This window comes from Pararge aegeria, chromosome 17, assembly GCF_905163445.1.
Source record: "Pararge aegeria chromosome 17, ilParAegt1.1, whole genome shotgun sequence".
NCBI lineage: Eukaryota > Metazoa > Arthropoda > Insecta > Lepidoptera > Nymphalidae > Pararge > Pararge aegeria.
Window position 1 is genome coordinate 3,468,304 of NC_053196.1, and position 20,703 is coordinate 3,489,006.

Genomic DNA, 20,703 nt, shown 5'->3' on the forward strand with positions numbered 1-20,703 from the left:
ACTATGGGATATTTAAATCCTTTTGGAGGATTAAGCAGGCACTGATATCATAAGAAAACATGATTTACTACTATGTAGTTAACAATACAGAAAAAGTAACCTTTCGGCCACTTTTTATTGCTTAATATTTGTGTAATCTGTATAATAACATGTTTGCAGTGTTTGGTTACGTCCACAGTTTAGAAATCATACAGTTGGGCGAAGTCCTTGAAGCACCCGACTCTGTTTCATCGCCATTGTGGTAATGAGACACAAAACCTATACTATGTCGTTATTAATAGAAAAAAAAACATAAAAACCAACACTGAAGAAATTTTAAGAAAATTTACGTTTATTTATTTAATAATTTTATTTATTAATTTCCCCAGGCATAATAGGAATTTGTTGTTCAATGTTAGGAGTGTTGTAATACAATATTGTTTTAATGTTTAGACAGAAGCCACAGAATTAATACTACCAAACCCACTAAGCCTCCTACAACCAGAGGTATACGAGAGGCTTCTTATGCCTATATCCTATTGGCATAAGTAATTATCAAAACAATCTTGACATGACACGTTTTTATCTACATATTATGTTTAAAAAAATCGACAATCACTACTTATGAATGGATTTGTATAAATTACTAATTTAATATTGAAAATTTATGTGAAACATCTATTGGCGTGCTTTGGCAGTAAAATCGACGCTCTCTTATACCGTCATACACACCGCTCTCGTATATCTTGTATGTAAAAAATAGAAAATATGAATAGATTTTCAATAAAGGGTAAGCTACGAAAATCATGCGCTTCAAATTTCGACACACATCCATCGCAACGTATCCTCGTATATCTTTGGTGGATGTCAGCGTCGCCCCACTGTATGATTGCTATCCATTGCTACGTCCACATATTGTATGGTATTGAAACGAATGTGTGGGACCACTGCCGCCTCGGCTCGTCCGTTCAGTACAAAAGATACAAAAGTGGCGGACATCATTCCCACTCGGTGGTGGCGGGCGGCTTGCCTGTCAGGTCGTAGAGCACGCGGGAGATGCCGGGCACGCTCATCAACTCCTTGCGCATGCGGTCCAGTACCTGCGGACGGAAGTTATACATTTAAATTTTTTAGTAACGTATATTTTACACAGCTGACGTTTTGGTTGTCACCGCATATTTTTTTATGAAAATTTTGTTTATCTTCGATTAGTTACCTTCGAATTTTTGTTTGCACTGTGCCAAAAATCACGTCGATCTCTTGCTCTTCGACAATAAAAAAAGCTATCTAACGGAAACCGTACATTTTTCCGGGATAAAAAACCTATGCGCTATTACAGTCTGTAAATTATATGCTTACCCAATTCAAAAAACATCCATCCAAACTTTCGCATTTATCTTTTTTTATGCAAGTTACGTGCATTTTAAGCAATTAAAACATTACTTGCATCAACGCTTAAGGAAAAACATCGCGAGAAAACCTGCATGTTTGAGTTGTTTGTCCACCAATAATTCTCATTATTGAAGGAGACCTTTGAGACACGGGCAAGAGATTTTCTCCAATACAGCAGGGTTAGCAAGGGCAGGAGACAAAAATTATATCCCCTGACAAGGAATATAATTAACGTGTCCACCTGCTAAAGCAAGGGAATATGGAATAGGAGAAGTTTACCCCGGTTTATTATTACACTACATATCATTTGGATATCATTTCAACTTGTGCGCCAGTGCTCTGAGAGTTGACAAAGCTGTGGGAGAAGATAATTTTTTATTCTCCGGGGATATAATGGTCTCCTGCCCATGCTAGCCGTGCTGTAGTGGGGTCGTATGATGAAGCGACGGTAGTGGAGCCCGTGGTGGTGACTCACGTCCTGCGGCATGGCGTCGGAGCCGGGCAGCGCCGCCACGCCGGTCATGAAGTCGTTGGTGACGAAGGGGCGAAGCACCAGCGAGCGCTGGCACGACGGCGCGCGAAGCCCCGCGTCGCGGTCGAAGTGCACGGGCAGAAGCACCACCGGCATCTGAGCCACGCGCGACACGCAGCCACTCGAGACCAGCACCTGGGCGAGGGGTTTGAATATTTTGGTATGGGGGACCGGTAACTTCTACTAATATACCGGCCAGTGAACAGGGTCTAGGAATGATTAGAGACTGCCTAGGGTATATTATGAAAATTAAAATTAATTTGCTATAGTCCGCGCAAAGCAGGAGAATCTGTATGGTGTAATTTATTATACTTATACTCCACACCAAACAGATCTTCGGCAATGTACCATCACGCACGTTTCGCTCCGAAACCGGAGCATCCTCGGGAGATGTTGACTTTACAATGCATGATTAAAGATTTTAAACTAAGATTTTCGTGGTTAATCAACATTTCTTAAATATATAATATAAAACATTTCAATAACAAATAAATACACTTAAATATATAATTAAATGAATAATTGTTAAACTTTACGATTAATAATTGTTAGGCAAACTTAACAATTATTCATAATTAATCATTGTTAAGTATTTTATTTTTTGTCCAAAGGATTATACTTGATTTTGACATTCTTCAAATGGCCTGATTTTTAGTCAGATTGTGGTCAGATTTCTACAAGTGTAGCTAGTATAAATCGTGTTAAAAGCATTTCTTATATAAGTAACAGTTTTTTTAACATATAATTGCAATAAACTTTTAATATTTACAAAATATCTTAATATAGTTAGATAAATTGTGTTATTTGAATGCTCGATTTAATTTATTTCAAAACCGATAATTTATTGCACTGAGTGAGCGGCACCCATCAATGAAGTACGACATTATCTGTATTATATTTTACAGGAAAATCTGACGGGTGTGCACGTGCCTAAATATTATCATCCTAAATTTTACAAAGCATAGTTATGTTACCTGTGTGGCGAGATCGTCGGCCTGCCGGATGGTCGATATGACCTGCTGCGACAAGAAAGTCGGCGTGATGTCTGTAACTTGCTCCTTGATCAGACCACCGAACGCGTAGCACACCCTGCGGAGACACGGATTATAGAATCAATCTATGCAACGTGTAACGGAATTCGTGATACTGTTGAAGGGTGCATAAGTATATTTCATAAGGAAACACCCTGTAAAAAATGTTAAATCAAAAGAAGCATCTTTATTTTTGCCATACAAACGAATTCAAGTGTTTACTTATGACAACCCTATTGAAGATAAAAGACCGACACGCGCATTGTAACTGCGCCACGCGACGCATATCAAATAAAATTACAGGAGTCACTTGATTTAACTTTTGTTGTATCTGATTTCTTACAGTAAAAACTATGGCAACGGTTTATTAAAAAAATATTATAGCGTTTCGGATTCACAGTTAAGTCTCAGAGTATTATTTCTGATTTCATTTACACGTTAATTATTTATTTTAACACAATTATTTTTCTTTCTATTTTTAAAACATATCGTAGATACCGTAATTTCAGGCTGTAACATGATACCGTAGGCATCTTAGGCTCCCCACACACGTCAATATTATTGACAATATTCTATCTATTGTCAATAATATTGTCTGTGTGTGGACAGCCTTTAGTTATTGCTAACTGAAAAAGCAGTCATTACCCGACAACGTACGCGAATGAATACAATTTATTTTATTGTATTATGATAATAATTTAAAGACAGTATAAACGTGTACACAGTGTTTTTATATTGTAGCCAAGCTAGCTAAGTATAACATAATTGAAGTTTACTACACGAGTAAAAAAAAATTTAAAAATTGACCGCCACCGCTCCGCTTCGCTTACACTCGATATAGGATACATCTTACACACCAAACTATTATAAGTGTGTATTGATTTAATTTACTTATTTTTTTAACTTACTACTTTTTACCAAAGAATAGTAGACTAATAATTTCGACGGAAAAAACGCCACCGTCGTCTATACACCATAACATGCTTTACACAAAAAAAAAAAAAAAAAAAGAGTTTGTTTACATTCTAGGGTAGGTTAAAAAAATGCTCAATGTACCTGTTCACATTGTGGCAGACGCGCGGTATGATCTTGGCGAGGTAGTGCATGTCATTCCAGTCAGGCGGGTAGCTCTCAGTTGACAGGGCTACCGCGTAGCTATACGTCCGACAGTCACCTGAAAAAGCGAGGCATTTGAAGTTTCACTAAGAACTGTTTACATACACTACAGTTTCTTATTAACATGCTTAGTATTCCGAAATGAGGTTTAAAACATATCATCATTATGAACCTTCAACCTGTCCATTACAGTTGCATTAATACAAGTTTTCCTGGCTCGCAATCGAGGATTCGTTTTCGAGTGGAATGCTTGAAAAAATGGATCTTATTTTTATGGTAAAATGGATCTTATTATTATGGTAAAATGGATCTAATTTTTATGGTGGTAAAGATCAAATTTGTCTACAATTATTAAATGTGGGCGTACAGAACGTATTTAAAAAAAATACAGAAGGACAGGATGCGACTTTAAAACGAGTAACAATAGGTCCATTTTACTTTGGCAATATAGAGTTCCCTACCATTATAAATTGTCTGTTGTATGGGAGCCCCCTTAAATATTTGTAGTTATAGCGGCGACAGAAATACATCATTTGATACAAAATTTCATTTTTCTAACTATCACGGTTCGTGAGATACAGCCTGGTGACAAACGGACAGACAGACGGACGGACAGCAAGAGTCTAAGAAATAAACGTACCTTGTACACCAACGGAGCGCACCGGCAGCAAGGTGGCCGCTACAGGGGAAGCGGAGGATATACGTTTGAGCTCCATCTGCTCGTTGGGCGTTGTAGTGTTGGCCACGCGGCCCAGCAGCGCGTGTGACTTGACGCACATCGACGCGAATTCCACCATTATTTTCACTATGACCTGGAATTATGGATTCCTTTTACTAATAATATTATTCATTTCCATCCATTCCATACTCTTGTCTCCTCTTTACAAGCTTTTTTTTTTAAATTTTGAATACAAGTTCACTATCATATACACGTATGTCTATAAATTTTATATTCAAAGTGTAACGGAATTACGAAATACTGTTTAAGGGTGGATAAGTATATTTCACAAGGAATCATAATGTAAAAATATTAAATCAAACGAAGAATATTTATTTTTCTATACAAACGAATTTGAAAACATTCTGACAACCCTATTGAAGATAAAAGAGCGACACGCACATAGTACCTACGCTACGCGACTTCTACCTAATAAAGTGACAGAAGTCACTAGATTTTACTTTTGCATGTGATGTTAGGGTTGTATCTGATTTCTTTCAGTAAAAACTATGGCAGTGATTTAATCAAAAACTATTAGACTTTCAGTTTCACAGATAAGTGTGTCAGGGTCAGTAAATATTGTACCTCCAAAGAAGTATTATTTCGGTTTTCATTTACACGTTGTATTTTATATATATATATATATATATATATATACTATTTATTTTTACTTCTTAAAGTTTTTTGCCACACCCTCACTATTTTTTCTCGCACGTCCGGAGGTTTGCTGGTAGAAAATGCTTTCGAGCCTTTGGCACCGAATTAGCGTATCCGACAAACCATAAATTCAAGAAACTCAGCAGTTGCAACGTTTACGCTTATTCGGCGGTAATAAATAAAAGCTCGATATCTACTACTATTTTATATAATAAATCTAACAGTTTTGGTTAACTTGGTAATTAAAATAAGCAGCAGCAGTAAATAAATAGCAGCAGTAATTCAATGTATACAAAAAAAAAGTTAGTTCACGGATTACGAATATATATTAGTGCAATACCAAATATTGTAATTTATTGAACAAGATAACGAACGAATTCAGAGTGAATACGTGTTTTGAAAGAGTGTTAAAAAATCGTAGTATTGCCAGTGTAAGTCCACAAACCTGTGTTTCAGCGAAGTCCCGGTCGGCATACGGCTCATCCTGGCAAAGCACCCTGACGGCCAGTCCAGGCCCCGGGAACGGCTGCCTCTCCACCAACGCTGTCGGAAGGCCTAACTCCGCGCCTAGCGCACGGACCTGCCATATATACATTTTTGTACCGACATAATAGACCGGTGGAATAGTGACCCATCCACGGTTTGAAGAGTTTACAAACAACGAAAACAAATCAAAATAATACGTTTCGCTAATACGTTTCTTAAATTTACTAAAGTTGTCTACTAAGTGTGTCTAGTGCTGTAGTCACACCGCCTATACTTATATATGTATAATTATTAGTTTATATGACTTTTCTATGAATATTGAACATGTTGAATTTCAATCGCTATAATCGCTTTTTCTTCAACATAATGAATCTTTTAGGAAAAAGTGTGAGAACAATTTTTGTAGATAATTCTTCATCTACAATTTTGTCGGGGCTATTTTTATCATAAATATAATCCCAGTTTTGCGAACTTTGACCTTGAATAAAAAAATTAGCACACAGACGACCGAGTATTTCACAATTTCATATAGTGTTAATATAGTACTATTTAGTAGGATTTTCAGCTTCTTGAGAATTTAGGCAAGGATGAATTCTTGACAGGACTATTATGCGATGGTAGCTACCAGGATGTCCTGGTATATACTCGATATATAAACCAATAATACCTCGTCCTTGTGGAAGTCCCGCAGCGGTTCCACAACGCGTCCTCGTTGCCGCAACACACGCACAAGCTCGGTGTCATTGTGATGCGTCTTAATGGCGGCGGCCGCTCCCGAAGCCAGCGCCGAGGCCGACTCGATCAGATCGGGCCGGAGAGTTCCTTGCCCTAGCAGCACTTGATCTTCTCTGGGAAACATAAGCTAATATGAAAAAAAACGTCTGCGAAACAATTATCACAATCTACGGAAATTTTAATGTTGAATTATTTTAAACCGCGGGCAGCAAATATCGTTGCCCGCGTACAGTTTGTGATACGCTAAAAAAAATACTTTAATGAACGCCTGCCATTCATTTAGAAATTTAATTAAAAGGCACTAAAAATGTTGCATCCAACCAAACTGATAATTTATAGTAGAAAAACATTTACAACAGTTAGCGACTTAAATTTCATTTTTTAACTAAATTGGAATTTACGCTCCAAAACAACTAATGTAAGCAGTTGTGCAAAAAATACGGGTACAAAAAATACCATCGTTCGGCGACAAGTGTTTTCTCGGCATGAGCGCTTTAATTAACTAAGCTACGTCTCTACTGCCGACGAAAACTGAAAAACGTTCATTGTTTTTCAGTTTTGGGGAAAAAAACACAAATATATTTTCCAGTTGTGGGAATCGAGCGCACGGCCTTGGACGCAGAAAGCAGGGTTGGCAATGAATGCCCACTGCGGCAACCGGCTGTCAGCAATATTGTTTTTTTTTGTCATTTTATAATTTTTATTGAAGTAAAACTTCTTTAGGCGCGACTAAGAAGTAACGGAAGTAACGCTTACTATAGTCTGTGTAGTTTCCACTATTTAAAAATAATAATTTGTTCTTTACTTGTTTCTTTATTACTTTTGTAATAAATAAATTATTAATGATAATTTTCGCTCTCACGAAACTCAGTCGTTAGTTGATTTTTTAGAAGGAAATGTGGATTTTCTTCGAATACTTCTCGATATATAAAAAACATAAATATGATATTTATTATTTTAATTAAAATTTAATTAATTCAGTTATATATGCCGTCAACGCCACAGAAGCTTTACTTAAATTGCGCGTAAAGGTTACACGCACACACTTTTTTTGTGCTTTTCTGTGTTGTGCGTTGTGTATAAAGATTTCTACGGTCGGGCCATACTTACTGCAAGTGTAGCACTTCCTGGACTGTGTGTTCGGCGACGCGCACGAACACGTCGCCGATGATGCGTCGCTTGTCTTCCGGCGCGGTGGCGTGGCACAGCAACGGCGTGTGCCGCGTCCGACCGCCCGCCTCCCGGACCACCGTGCTGCCCTGTCTGAACTGAAAAGCAAACACGCGTTACAGGTATAGTTATTTTTGACGACCTCCCTGGCGCAACGGTGAGCGCTTTGAATTAAAGTAGGGAATCCCGGGTTCGTTTCCCGACAGAGGGAATTTGGGAATTTATTATTTCTGAATTTTCTCTGGTCTGGTCTGGTGGGAGGCTTTGGCTAATTACCACCCTACCGACTAAGGTGTGCCGCTAAGCGATTTAGTGTTCCGGTGCGATGTCGGTCGGTGCATACTCCCTAACAGGTTAGCCCACTACCATCTTAGACTGCATCATCACTTACCATTGGTAGAATTCACACGCCGTTGAGATATGGAGAACTCTCAGGCATGGAGGTTTCCTTCACCGTTAAAGCAAGTTTAAATTGCTTACATTAAAACGGCACCAGCCCACTACTGGGCACGAGTTTCTCTCAGATTGAGAAAGGGTTAAGGCCGTAGTCCACTACGCTGGCCGCCCATGTTAGTCTGATCGTCTCATCTTTCAACTTATAATTTACCAAAAATCAAGTTTATTGGTTGCTTTGGTAGGGCGCAAACAAACAAATAAACAAACACACTATCGTATTTATATAATAATTATAAATAATTTATATATCAAATAAATAAATATACTACGTATTGGATAGAAGCAGGCATTACATTGCAGAAATCCATGATATATTATGAAATGTATGCTTAATTTGCTATAGTCCGCGAAAAGCAAAAGAATCGGTATGGTGTAATTTATAATTTTTTCTCCACAACAATTATAAATTGTAAAGTCAACATCTCCTGAGGATGTTCCGGTTTCGGAGCGAAACGTGCGTAGAGGGTACATTGCCGAAGATCTGTTTTGTGTGGAGTATAAGTATTGAAGAAATTATAAATGACACCATACAAATTCTTTTGCTTTTCGCGGACTATAGCAAACTAAGCTTAATTTTCATATACACACATCGCTATCTAGTCCCAAAGTGAGCGTAGCTTGAGTTATGGGTACTAAGATAACTGATGAATAATTTTATGATTAATATACCTGCATAAATACTTATAATATATAGAAGAATATTATTATGGAAGTAAGGATAGCTAACCTGGTGCGCTGCATTAACTACATGCAAACGTACGCCTAATTCACGCAGACTACGCTCCACCTTCGCACTCTCTTTTTTGCGCATAAATCCTGAAAAAGTAGTACATTTTTTTTATTATGTTTTATGTTAATAGTTTTTTTCTTAAGGTAATAATTGACGGAAAAAGAACATGGCCCACTTACGAAACAAGCATTGACGGTAAGTGGAATATAAAAAATTACATTACAGACATCGTCATCTAGTCCCAAAAGCGTAGCGAATTGTTAAAAAGATAATTGATGAATAATTAAAAAAAAAAAAGTATCTGAGTCGTATAAAAGTAGAAGCATTGAATTCTCGAGGATCCATTTTTAAAGAATATTTGTTAGAGGAATTTCTGCTTAATTATAGTTCAAATGTTATAAGTAAAAACGAGTATTATTCAAGTCCCGTCCTCACGTTCTCCAACAAATGCTTTTATAATATCATTCCTAAGATAATTTTGGACCTAACACTGCAAAAGTTTTTCATTTAACTATGTGCAAACACATCTATTACAGTATTTGCGGATACGTTACCATTGTCTATGTGCAAAGCGATGACTTGATCTTCGCGTAGGGCTGTTCGAAGCAAAGCGGCGCACACTGTTGAATCGACGCCACCGCTTACCAGCACCTGTGAAAACAACAAACGCTTTAACTCAATAACCTTCAGCCTTACTGCAACACAACATTAGGTCGCTCGCAATCGAACTCGTTTTCGAGAATGGAAATACTTGAACATCGGAGTAAAATGGACCGTAAAACCCTCGAGTTAAAGCTCAAATTTACATACAACTCTTTAACTCGAGTTTTTGACAGAACGTTATAATAGCTAGTTAATCTGTTATAATAGCTTTATTCATATTTACATTATTATTTTTGATAATCCTTAGTTAAATACTTATCTAAGTTTTGATTTACTTTTTTTTTTAATTGTGACCGGAGATAACAACGATAATTCTGTATACACCTATATTTGATTATTTTAATGGCACTAGACAGAATTTGTAATTCTAACACATTTTTTTTTTATGAATGTAGTTACAATTAATTACGGGTGTGTCTTATGAATAAATAAATAAACGTTTGTTATACAGGACTAGGTCCATTTTACTTTGACGATGCACAGTTTAATACGCGTAAGCGAATCGATTGCGAGCTATCAAATCTTGTATAAGGCTACTGACGACAAATATTCTTGAGCAAGTAGACCAATCGACGAAGCTTTACGTCAGTCCTCAAGTCTTTCAGTCTTTATCTCGGTGCGTTACTATCGAGTCAGTTTAGATTTGGTTTTTTGCAAAGTCCGTCGGTCTGTCTAGTCACTCTGTTTGTTTGGTATTCACTGCGTAAAGGAAGACTCAAAAGCACTTTGTTATCTCCAACGTTGTCACGTATGTACTGCACACACGCGTCGCGCCGCGTTCCCAGCGTGAACGTACGCGACATAGCGGCGATCTCAATTGTATGTCTTCAAGTCTTTCAGTCTGTATCTCGGTGCGTTACTATCGAGTCAGTTTGCATTTGGTTATTTGCAAAGACCATCGGTCTGTATAGCCGCTCTGTTTGTTTCGGAGTTAATGTATAATGGAACTCACAAGCACTTTGTTGTCGCCGACGTTGTCGCGGATGTACTGCACGCACGCCTCGCGCCGCGAACGCAGCGTGAACGTCCGCGACATGCCCGCGATGTCGAACAGGAAATTTGACAGCATCTGTTTGCCTTTCGGGGTTAGGTCCACCTGTCGAAATTATTATATAGAATAATTATTTTAGTTTTACATAAAACAAAACTATCAAATCGCAACACAGTTACTACTGAAAACGTTTGACAAAATGCTATGTTGTTTAAAACCTTAATCTACGTTTTACGGTGCTGTTCCTTAAATAAAAAAAGTAATAACTTGCTTTAAACGTAAAGGAAAACATCGTGAAGAAACCCGCATGCCTGAGATTTCCCCATAATGTGCTCAAAGGTTGGTGGAGTCCACCAATCCGCAGTGGGCCAGCGTGGTGGACTACAGCCTTAGCCCCTTCTCATTGTGGGAGGAAACCCGTGCCCTGTTGGGCCGGTAATGGGTTGATTTGATTGCAGTTATATTAAGCCCGCTACCATTATAGACTACCTATATCGTCACTTAAAGTAGCTGAGATTTCAGTCATTGCGAGAGAAGGATGAAAACACATCCCGTACTCCTATACGTCAAGGGGCGCAGAGTATTTAAGTGGATGCAAGTCCCACACAACCCATCTCTTTTCCCCAGCATTATATGTACATAAAAAAAGGTGAGATTGCTGTCAAGGGCAAATATTATTATATGTATATACAACATGTAAATGAAAATCGAAATAATACTTCACAGGCTTAACAGGTACATTATGTATTGTCTCTGAGACTTATCTATGAATCCGAAAAATCTAATAGTTTTTGAGTTATTCACCGCCATAGTTTATACTGAAAGTAATCATATACAGCATCACATGCAAAATTAAAATCACGTGATTCCTGTCACTTTATTAGGTACGCGTCGCGTTGGGTTGCGTGCCGTGCCGTCTATGCGTGCCGATCTTTTATCTTCAATAGGGTTGTCATAAGTAAACACTATGAATGTTTTGAATTTGTTTTTATGGAAAAATAAATATGCATCTTTCGATTTAATATTTTTACACTGTGTTTCCTTATGAAATATACTTATTCATCCTTCCACATTGTTTCGTAATTTGGTTACACATTCTATATGCCAACTAAAAAGTAAAGACGGCCGATTCGCACAGTTTGCAGCGACCCTGCTTTTTGAGTCAAAGGCCGTGGGTTCGATTCCCACAACTGGAAAATGTTTGTGTGATGAGCATGAATGTATTTCAGTGTCTGGGTGTTTATATGTATATTATAAGTATTTATGTATTATATTCATAAAAATATTCAACAGCTATCTTAGTACCCATAACACAAGCTACGCTCACATGGCAAACACTCAATGGCGATGTGTGAATTGTCGTAGTATATTTATTTATTTAAAAATATATTTTTGTACAAATCAAGCTTCGACTAGCTTTTAAGACGCGGGGAATAAATTGCAACTACAACTAACTTTTATAAAAAAATGTGGCTGCATCTACGTAACACTTTCAAAGCGCACAGGCTGATTTATGCCATTATAGCAATAGAGGTTGATTTGCGTGTTTGAAGTCCCGTTGCCTGTTACCGAAACTCTTCGTCAGATCTATAATTGGGATTTAAATGGGACCATTTCCGTCTATAAATTACGGAGTTATGGTCGAGCATAAAAAAAAATAAACAACCGATAACCTCCTCCTTTATGAAAGAAGTCAGTTATAAAAACTTAGCCACAAGTCTCCAAGGCCACAAGCCACAAGTTTATACCGCGACTTACTTCTGGATGGAACTGCACGCCGTACAGTCGCATTTGCTCGTTGTATATGGCAGCGATGAGGTGATTCGAGGACTGCGCGCCCACCCGGAACCTGTCGCCAACCTTCTGTACGCTGTCGCCGTGTGTGAGAAGTACTGGCTGTAGCTTTTCTAGACGACTGCGAATAAAAATATTTAATTAAAGTATAAATCTAACAAGGCCAGTTAAAAAGAGGATAAGCCGAAGGTTATTACTGATTTATCATGATGAAAAAATTTCCATTTCTACATTTCTTTAAATTCCTCATAACGGTTGCCTGGAAGAAATCACAATAAGTGATAAGCCAATACTTGTACCTTTGTTCTCTTTTATTTATTTCTGTTTTGTTCATGTGTTCAAGAATTATTTTTGATTGATTGCTTTCATAACTAACTATAAAGATGTCATAGAATTACGCAGTGACAACCGCAACATCAGCTGCGTTTACATTTAAGGTGAAGTGGGGGCAAAGCACCAACTTTGCAACCAATCAAACTGGATTGATGGCATAGAGTTAGTTAAAAGAATAGTGTAGGGTAACATAGGTTACTTCTTGTGCCAGGAACTCAAACGTTCCGTACTTACGTTCCCAGTAGATTTTTTAAAAATCGCGACGACGAGGAACGCGGTTTACTTCATAATAACGAAGAACTCCACCACTTTTAAAGTAAAATCTTATACTAATATATAAAGCTGAAGAGTTTGTCTGTTTACTAGTTTTTAAAGGACAATTTGAGATGGTGATAACAAAAAAAAATAACAACCGGCTAAGTTTGTTGTGAGCTTCTTCTTAGACCAGGGTGCATTTGGAACCCTCGTAGCTTTAGTTTTAAGTTGACGAATTAATTTATCGCCATCAACTCACTCCTATTTCATATTTTACATGTAATTTACGCATCAAAAGTGCCATCTATGTGCCTATTTGAATAAAAAAATATTTGACTTTGACTTTACTTGTACGCGATGATCCCAGGAACTACTGTTCCGATTTTTACAAACAAAAAAACAGGTTTTGATAGCCCATTTATCGAGGAAGGCTATATATCATCACGTTAAGACTTATAGGACCATAGCACCAATTACTTCAAAGGACCGAGTAACATGGCTACTTTTTGTACCAGTAGAACCATACCGGGTTTAACAAAGTTCACTCACTTAAATAATGGGCACGTGGTTTCTACTTCGATTTCATATTGGCCGTCCTCGCGAGCATCCTTCCTCAACACTGTGCCACCGAACTCCTTGTTCAACATTTGCATTCCATAGCAGATACCTGGTGAAGAAAAAGTCAAAATATTATAGCCTTAGAGTACGTTTTTATGTAAAATAACGCTATATCAAATTCAAAATTCTCCTCTCCTTATTCATGTAGACCTATATGTACAGGCACTTATGAAGCGTTCGTACATACACGTTTACACAATTGTAAGGGGACGTCAACTTCGTTCGCCAACTTAAACCTAAAGCTACGAGGGTTCCAAACGCGCCCTGGTCTAAGAAGAGCCCACAACCAACTTAGTAGCCGGGTAGTTTTTTTTTTGTTATCACCATCTCACAGTAAATTAATTTAGTTTATAAATTATAAATTTTATAATTAGTTAATAAATTAAGTTATGATTATAATAGGATTTTTCTGTAAGCTTACGTTTTATATAAACTTCTCTCTATCTAACGTTAGCGTTAATCTTTCATTATGAAATGGACTAAACGTCAAAGCTTAACTTATGGTAGCTCTGTAAATTTATGGTATAATAAGTTTAATAATGATAGCACAGGTATTCCTGGCAACACCAAGAAAGATGACAGGAAGTTGGTCATAGACATTGTTTTTAGAGAAAAAGGAAGAGACATCTTGGAAGAGGTAATAAGCAGGAGCGGGGAAACAAAAAAGGAAAAACCTAAGAAAACTATCTGGGTATCAAGAAAAATAGGGGATAACAACACGGACCCTAGGGTGAATCGAGAGTAAGAGAAAAGTATTTAAAGAACTTTGTAAGGATGAGGGTGATTTACAAGAATTTGGGAGTCCATGAGTGGATGTGAGCAGATGGCCGTGGGGAAAATGTAGAAACCGGAGGACGGTTACCTTTCCGTGGGAATAAATAGTGATTGTAATCGGAGATATGACATTTCAAATTGTTGAGAGAAATTAAATTTATAATTGGTTTCAGACAGTATTTCATTTATGATGTTACCTAACCTATGATTTAACATTTACTAAAGCGCTTACCTAGTACAGGGAGACCAATCTTAAATATATCAGCATCATATCTAGGCGCGTCTTCTGCATGTACTGAGTTGGGGCCGCCTGATATGATAATGGATTGGTATCCAGCCTCCTTGAGGTGATACGCTGGCGTGTCCAATGGCAAGATGTCTGACTCCACGCAAAGCTCGCGTACCCTTCGGTCTATCACCTGAACAAAAACAAATAATAAAAATTATATAATACCCACATGATAAAACAGTCAGTCAATCAGTCAGTCAGTCAGTCAGTCAGTCAGTCAGCCAGTCAGTCAGGCAGTCAGTCATGATTTTTTTTATATATTAAGCATCGCTAATTCAATCGGTTACCCAACATGTGTTGTAGAAATTCGTGGAATTATTTAATTTTATAAATGGCTGCGTCCAAACTGTGTGTACATAAATTTATTTTAAATCTTTTATTATGAATTTAACGTTATGTATTGTCCATCACAACACAACTATTCCGACGCTATGCCACGTACGGTAATGAGGCCCTTTGAGTTCAATTACTGTGTTCGACGAAATAATGGTTTATCTTGTGTACTTTTAGGAAAACATGTTAAATTATGTATTTGATAAAATTATATATTACAATGCGTTGTTTAGAACAGATGAATCACGGAGTTACGTTTATGACCGTATATGTTGGAAGTTACGGCTTCTATCGACGCGGCGCGTACAAAGGATCAAACTAAGCCTATTATGGCATAAAAATATGCGTTTGTTAAACAAACGTTTTCTAATGTGAAATAAAACGTTTATTTATGTACGCATATTTTTTCATCTGGAGCTTAGATATCTTTATGTATAAAAACATTTCTTGCTTTTTGGCTTTGTACCTACCCGATTGACGGGCAGTGTGCATTTCTGAGTCATGCAGAACTGACTGATGGGGATCATAATATTCACCTTTATGTACTCTGATCCAACATCCAATAGGACAGCCTTGTCAAATCCTTGGATTTTTCCAATGGCACTGTGTACAGTACCTTCATTCTGGCTGCTTTTTAAAGTCACGTGAAGTATAGAACTAATTAATAGAAATCATATTATTACCTTTCCATACTGTGATCCAGCATCCAGTATGGCAACCTTGTCACGTCCGTGGGTTGCTCCATTGGCACCGCGGTACTGTCCCTCCGTACTGGCTGTGTGCATTTCGCCAACTCGCCAGCAGCACTGTTAAAAAGATTGAAATTTTTTTATCATTAAAATATCTATTAAAAAGACGATGTCTGTAACTGATGACAATAGGACTATTGCAATCCCGCCTTACGGACAAACTTATGAAGGTGGCTGCAAGTGGCTGTATGAGAAAAGCGGAGATGGTGGACTGTATGTGATGGAGCACTCTCAAGAATTTCTTAAATCCATATTTCGACCCAGTTGCATGGATCGTGGTGCCGTCGTGACAAATCCAAAAATATTATCGTGGTATGTACCCGTTGAACTATATTTATGAAATGTTGATTAACCACGAAAATCTTAGTTTAAAATCTTTAAACACTCATGAAAAGTTCTATGTTCAGAAGTAGTTTCAGCGGCAACTGCTGTTGATGGTGGTGGGATTTATACAGGCGTATCAGGTGGTATTAGTATCTGTACATTGTACATTATACACTGTCAACTTTAGATTTAAGTATGTACCTGTTAATCTATATTTTATTTTTCACTGTAATGGTCAACCTACTGCCTGGTTGACATCATTTCAACTCTGTGGAAACCTAAATAATGGTCTTAGGATGGAATCTTTAATGGAAGTCAATAAGTGACTCGCAAGCAGTGTTACAATTAAGTAAATGCTGTGCTTCAGACAATTCGCAATGTATTAAAAAATATTGAAATAAAATCATGCATTTTTCGACTTCAAGAATGATCATCAACAGCCTATCTATATGCCTCTAGTCCAATGCTGGACTAAAGGCCTTTTCCAACTGAAGGGTTCGTCCCTTATCACCACATTGGGCAGACAGCATGGTGATCACAGTAGACAGTAGTAGTAGCACAGAAGACGCTGATGATTCTCCTTTATATTCCCTCAGTTGCTATGTGAGAATTATGACACTCGCAGGAAGATGAGGGGTGGTGAAAACTGTATTCTGATCAGCAGTCACCACACAGCAAAAAACAATAATTTTAATGGGCTAGCCTGAGGATTTACTGACTACAGGATCACTGTATCGGTTAAAGGACAAACTAGAACAGGTTTTTAAATAACAAAAAGCATTAAATATATAGGAATCAGGAAAAACTGCCTTGCCTACCTTTATAAAGAACCACAAGACTAAATTTAAAAAGCAATTTTGTCATTTATAGACCATTAATCAAGGAATTCAATTGGCTACATATCAATGTGGAAACATTGAGCAAAAAATATACATAACGGAGGTGAGAGTTAGTTATTCAGTGAAATATCACAACATGAAGGAACTATCTTGCTACCATACAAAACTACTATATTTATTTATAAAAACACTCAATACCTTCAGTAATTTAAGTCTATTTTTCTTGGTATGATCAACAGACTCCATTCAGATGGACTAGAAATGAACTATGTTATTAATTATTAATTTTAATATTATCCAAAATGTAAATTGACCAAGTATTATTAACAGACTTATTCACAATATTCATAACTCAAATAGTTCAAAACATTGACCACATATACTAGTTAAAGAAATCCACCAATAGTTCTGTACAGCTGAGTAAACAACCACAATGCCATAGCACTGTCACTAATTGGCTTAAAGGTTGCATCAACAAAACACTATTCTTCTTTCACAAACCCTACCTTATTCCATAAATTCTTAAATCCAATCATTACAACACAACAATATATAGCAAGAATCCATCACCCCACACAATGTCATTTTGCACTGTCAAAAACTACAAGTCACACTCACTCACAAAAGAAATTTAGAAACTGTTAATTATACTATAAAACACCCAATTTTGAAAGTAATTAAATATGCAAAACAGTAACCTAGATATTGTTAAGTATTTTAATATGAGCATTAGATGCAAGTATATAAGACTGAACACATTTGAGTTGTGAGTGAGAATGGTTATTTATAGAAAGCATCCCACATGATGCTAACATGTTAATCTATAAACATAAGCTGTGCTACACTACGGTCAGAGAGATTTCATGTGTAGTTGAGTTTTTTAACAGTCTTCAGTTACAACTTTAACATAATTTTATCAGTATATTTTATACTGAGTTTATCAGTCTTTAACTGCTAAATTATCATAAGTATTTAAAAAAGAAACTGTTTTAAGCTGACACATATATGATGATAATGATAAATGCAAAATGGTCCTTGTTTGTTGTTCCTTCCTTCACACTCTAACTAAGCAGCCAATCTACTTGATTTTTGGCATAGAATTATTTGGAAGGATGGAGAGTAAAGTACCCCTGCTAAATAAACTATTCCTACAGGATAAGTAAAAAAACATATTAAAGCTGTTGTACAGCTAGTCTGTTATAAAGTTATGATTAGTGTGAAAAAAATCTTCATAAGAACAAATACAAAATATATTATTTTTAGACCATAGGTGTCGTAAGAGGCAACTAAGGGAATATAACAGAAAAGGCAGCAGGGTCCTCTGTGCTACTACATCTACCATCTACTTTGACCAGTGATTATAAAAAATCCTCCAATTGAAAGAGGCCTTTACTCCAGCAGTGGACTGTTAAAGCTGATATGATATTGACGAGACAATAGGGAAGAAACCCATCACCTTTAAGTCTGGTCATCTGGTTTTAGCTGTCATTTAACTAGAATTTCACCGTTATATTATGTTTAGTCAGCTTAGCCATTCAAGTAGTAACCACTGCTAGCATTAGAATATAACTAACAGTATTTAGATGTTGTAATTTAATTACTTCTCTATCTATATTAAGCTAAGCATGATCCTATTCATTAAGTATGGAGATTTTCTGTTAGAATTTCTTATGAAATTCTTAATATCAGCCAAGAGTTAAAAAATTGTTATTATCCACCCACCTGTTTGCGAAAGCACAATAAGTAATCAGTCCCAGTAATTATCTCTATTTTATGATAATAATTGATAAATGTTAAAGCAGTGGAGCGGCTTCTTCACACTCTGGACTAAGCACTGTATTCCTTTCTCATAAGAGAGGGACTTTACCCAGCAATGGAATATCAATACTCTTAACACCAAGTGTATCTACCTATTTTGTGGTATAGGCCAGTATATTTTAGGATAAACATTTTACACAGCCAGTGCATTATTTTGCTGTATGTATTTTCAAAACATGCACTTCAATATAGATTTTTTATATAGTTTTGAAACCTTAGCTTAAAGTGTACTACTTTTGTTTATTAAATATAATGTATGGAATAGTAAAAGGTAGCTTGATCTGAAATTTAAGGAATTGTCTAATACATTCTAGTTATGTCTATTGTAAACTAAAATTTGTTATGAAACTGTTGACAGTCCTCTCACAAATATAAATTTGCACTATGCAAATTATCCACAGTTAGACATAGATAATCACTGCACCCAATTAACTTCAATATGTACCTATTGTAAAAGATGACATGGCTTATTATATATTTAAAATAATAATATGGTGTAATATTAATTAAAGACACAAAAAATATATTTTGTGTACCGAAGAATTACATATAATCATGACTCTCTCAGTTCGGTTGAGGATTTGGAAGCAAAATGGCCCTGCGATATTAAAAAAAAAAAAATTGATAATACCTTGTGCAAAAAATATAAAAACACAAATATTGTTGGATATCTTATAAGAGCAAGAGCAGGTTAGAGAATAATATGATCCCAACTAAAATCACATATAAGCAATTGGCCTAAATTTTATCTGATAGTATGATGTTTATAACATAAATAATAGTAAAGGTTATAAAAACAATTTTTATCAGCATTATGAAATTAGTGTCTCAATGGACTAGGCCTGATAAATTATGTAATTCCACGTACTCCCAAACACTTACTACGAATGAATAACCGAATAGAATGACTAATTAGAAAAAAAATCATAAAAAAAAAATAACACTGACCTTTCGAAATATGCAGAACATAATACTAATATATCTTCGGAAATGAACATTTGAGGTTTAAAAAAAAACTATAAGATGAGAGATAAACAAAATGATAACACTAAGATAATCCTAAAGCGTTTTCGAAGACAAGATAGGTATACAAACCGGGCGCCTGTCGTTGTAGTGGTCGTGTTGTTGTTTTGGCGAAAACCATGACGACTTAACATGTTGCAAGCGATGATTAGAATTTTTGGGTTCGTTATCTTATATACTTTGTATAAAAACTAATTGAATCAAAACATAAAATGCTTCTAAAACCGAGATTTGACATTACTTACATTCTGGGTCACGATGAAATACAATAATTTCAAAACGCACGTTTAACTTACTTTTAAACAACAAGTATTACTGTTAGTACTATCTTACTTACTAATTCCTATCTTACCTATAACAGAAAGTTTGAGATATCAGAAGAAAATATTCATGAAAAACGTGAACAAATGTGATTCTCCATTCAACACTACGAATACAAAATTTTAGTACTGACGGATGACTTGAGGTGGCGCCACAATGTTTTTGCGACTTGTCAAATAATACATTATGAATAGATACACACTTATTTGAATAAATTATCACGAATCTAAGAAAATTGTAGTAACAAATAATAGATTAAAAATTTAAACTTATCCGTATTTTTTTTTTAACTTTGTTCATTTTAATAACTAATACACAAACGATTTTTTTAATTTTTACTAACGTGGACCTCGTCGCAATTAATAAGCAATAAACTTGAATGAATCCATAACTTAGCTTAGTTCAAAGAGTATATAAACACCACGTGTTTTGCTTATCATCGTATAATTCATTTCACGCATTATTTCATTCTGTAATTTTACTTTTTCCACAACAGAATTATTTACAAAACTAAAATAAAAGTGTCAAAGAAAAATAATAGTTCGTTTTCCATCAGCTTCTTAATTTTACGTTGGAA

At 36.2% G+C, this 20,703-nt stretch overlaps 1 protein-coding gene across 3 annotated transcripts; it reads right to left on the reverse strand.

Moving 5' to 3' along the window:
• Positions 1–20: 20 nt before the first annotated feature.
• Positions 21–20,275, reverse strand: LOC120631312 (GMP synthase [glutamine-hydrolyzing]). 3 transcript variants are annotated; one of them, XM_039900817.1, is made up of 16 exons: positions 20,158–20,275; positions 15,736–15,858; positions 14,663–14,849; positions 13,588–13,705; positions 12,415–12,571; positions 10,618–10,761; positions 9,557–9,653; positions 9,000–9,088; positions 7,757–7,914; positions 6,579–6,759; positions 5,871–6,005; positions 4,691–4,862; positions 3,991–4,108; positions 2,878–2,992; positions 1,847–2,038; positions 21–1,079 (listed from the first exon to the last, which is right to left on the reverse strand). In XM_039900817.1, exons 2-16 carry the CDS (start codon positions 15,835–15,837, stop codon positions 978–980), a joined length of 2,067 nt encoding a protein of 688 aa, XP_039756751.1. In that variant the 5' UTR covers positions 15,838–15,858; positions 20,158–20,275; the 3' UTR covers positions 21–977. The 3 variants fall into 3 exon arrangements, with proteins under 3 accessions (XP_039756751.1, XP_039756750.1, XP_039756749.1); XM_039900816.1 differs by lacking the exon at positions 20,158–20,275 and adding an exon at positions 17,471–17,710; XM_039900815.1 differs by lacking the exon at positions 20,158–20,275 and adding an exon at positions 17,163–17,223.
• Between the last annotated feature and the right edge of the window lie 428 nt (positions 20,276–20,703).

Excerpts from the sequence above, each read along its gene's own strand:
- LOC120631312 (XM_039900815.1), bottom strand. The coding sequence starts at position 17,210 with ATGGAGTCTGTTGATCATACCAAGAAAAATAGACTTAAATTACTGAAG. Across the intron at positions 15,859-17,162 it reads ATAGACTTAAATTACTGAAG|TGCTGCTGGCGAGTTGGCGA; the intron begins GTATTGAGTGTT and ends TCTTTTTAACAG. Across the intron at positions 6,760-7,756 it reads CAGGAAGTGCTACACTTGCA|AGAAGATCAAGTGCTGCTAG; the intron begins GTAAGTATGGCC and ends TATGTTTCCCAG.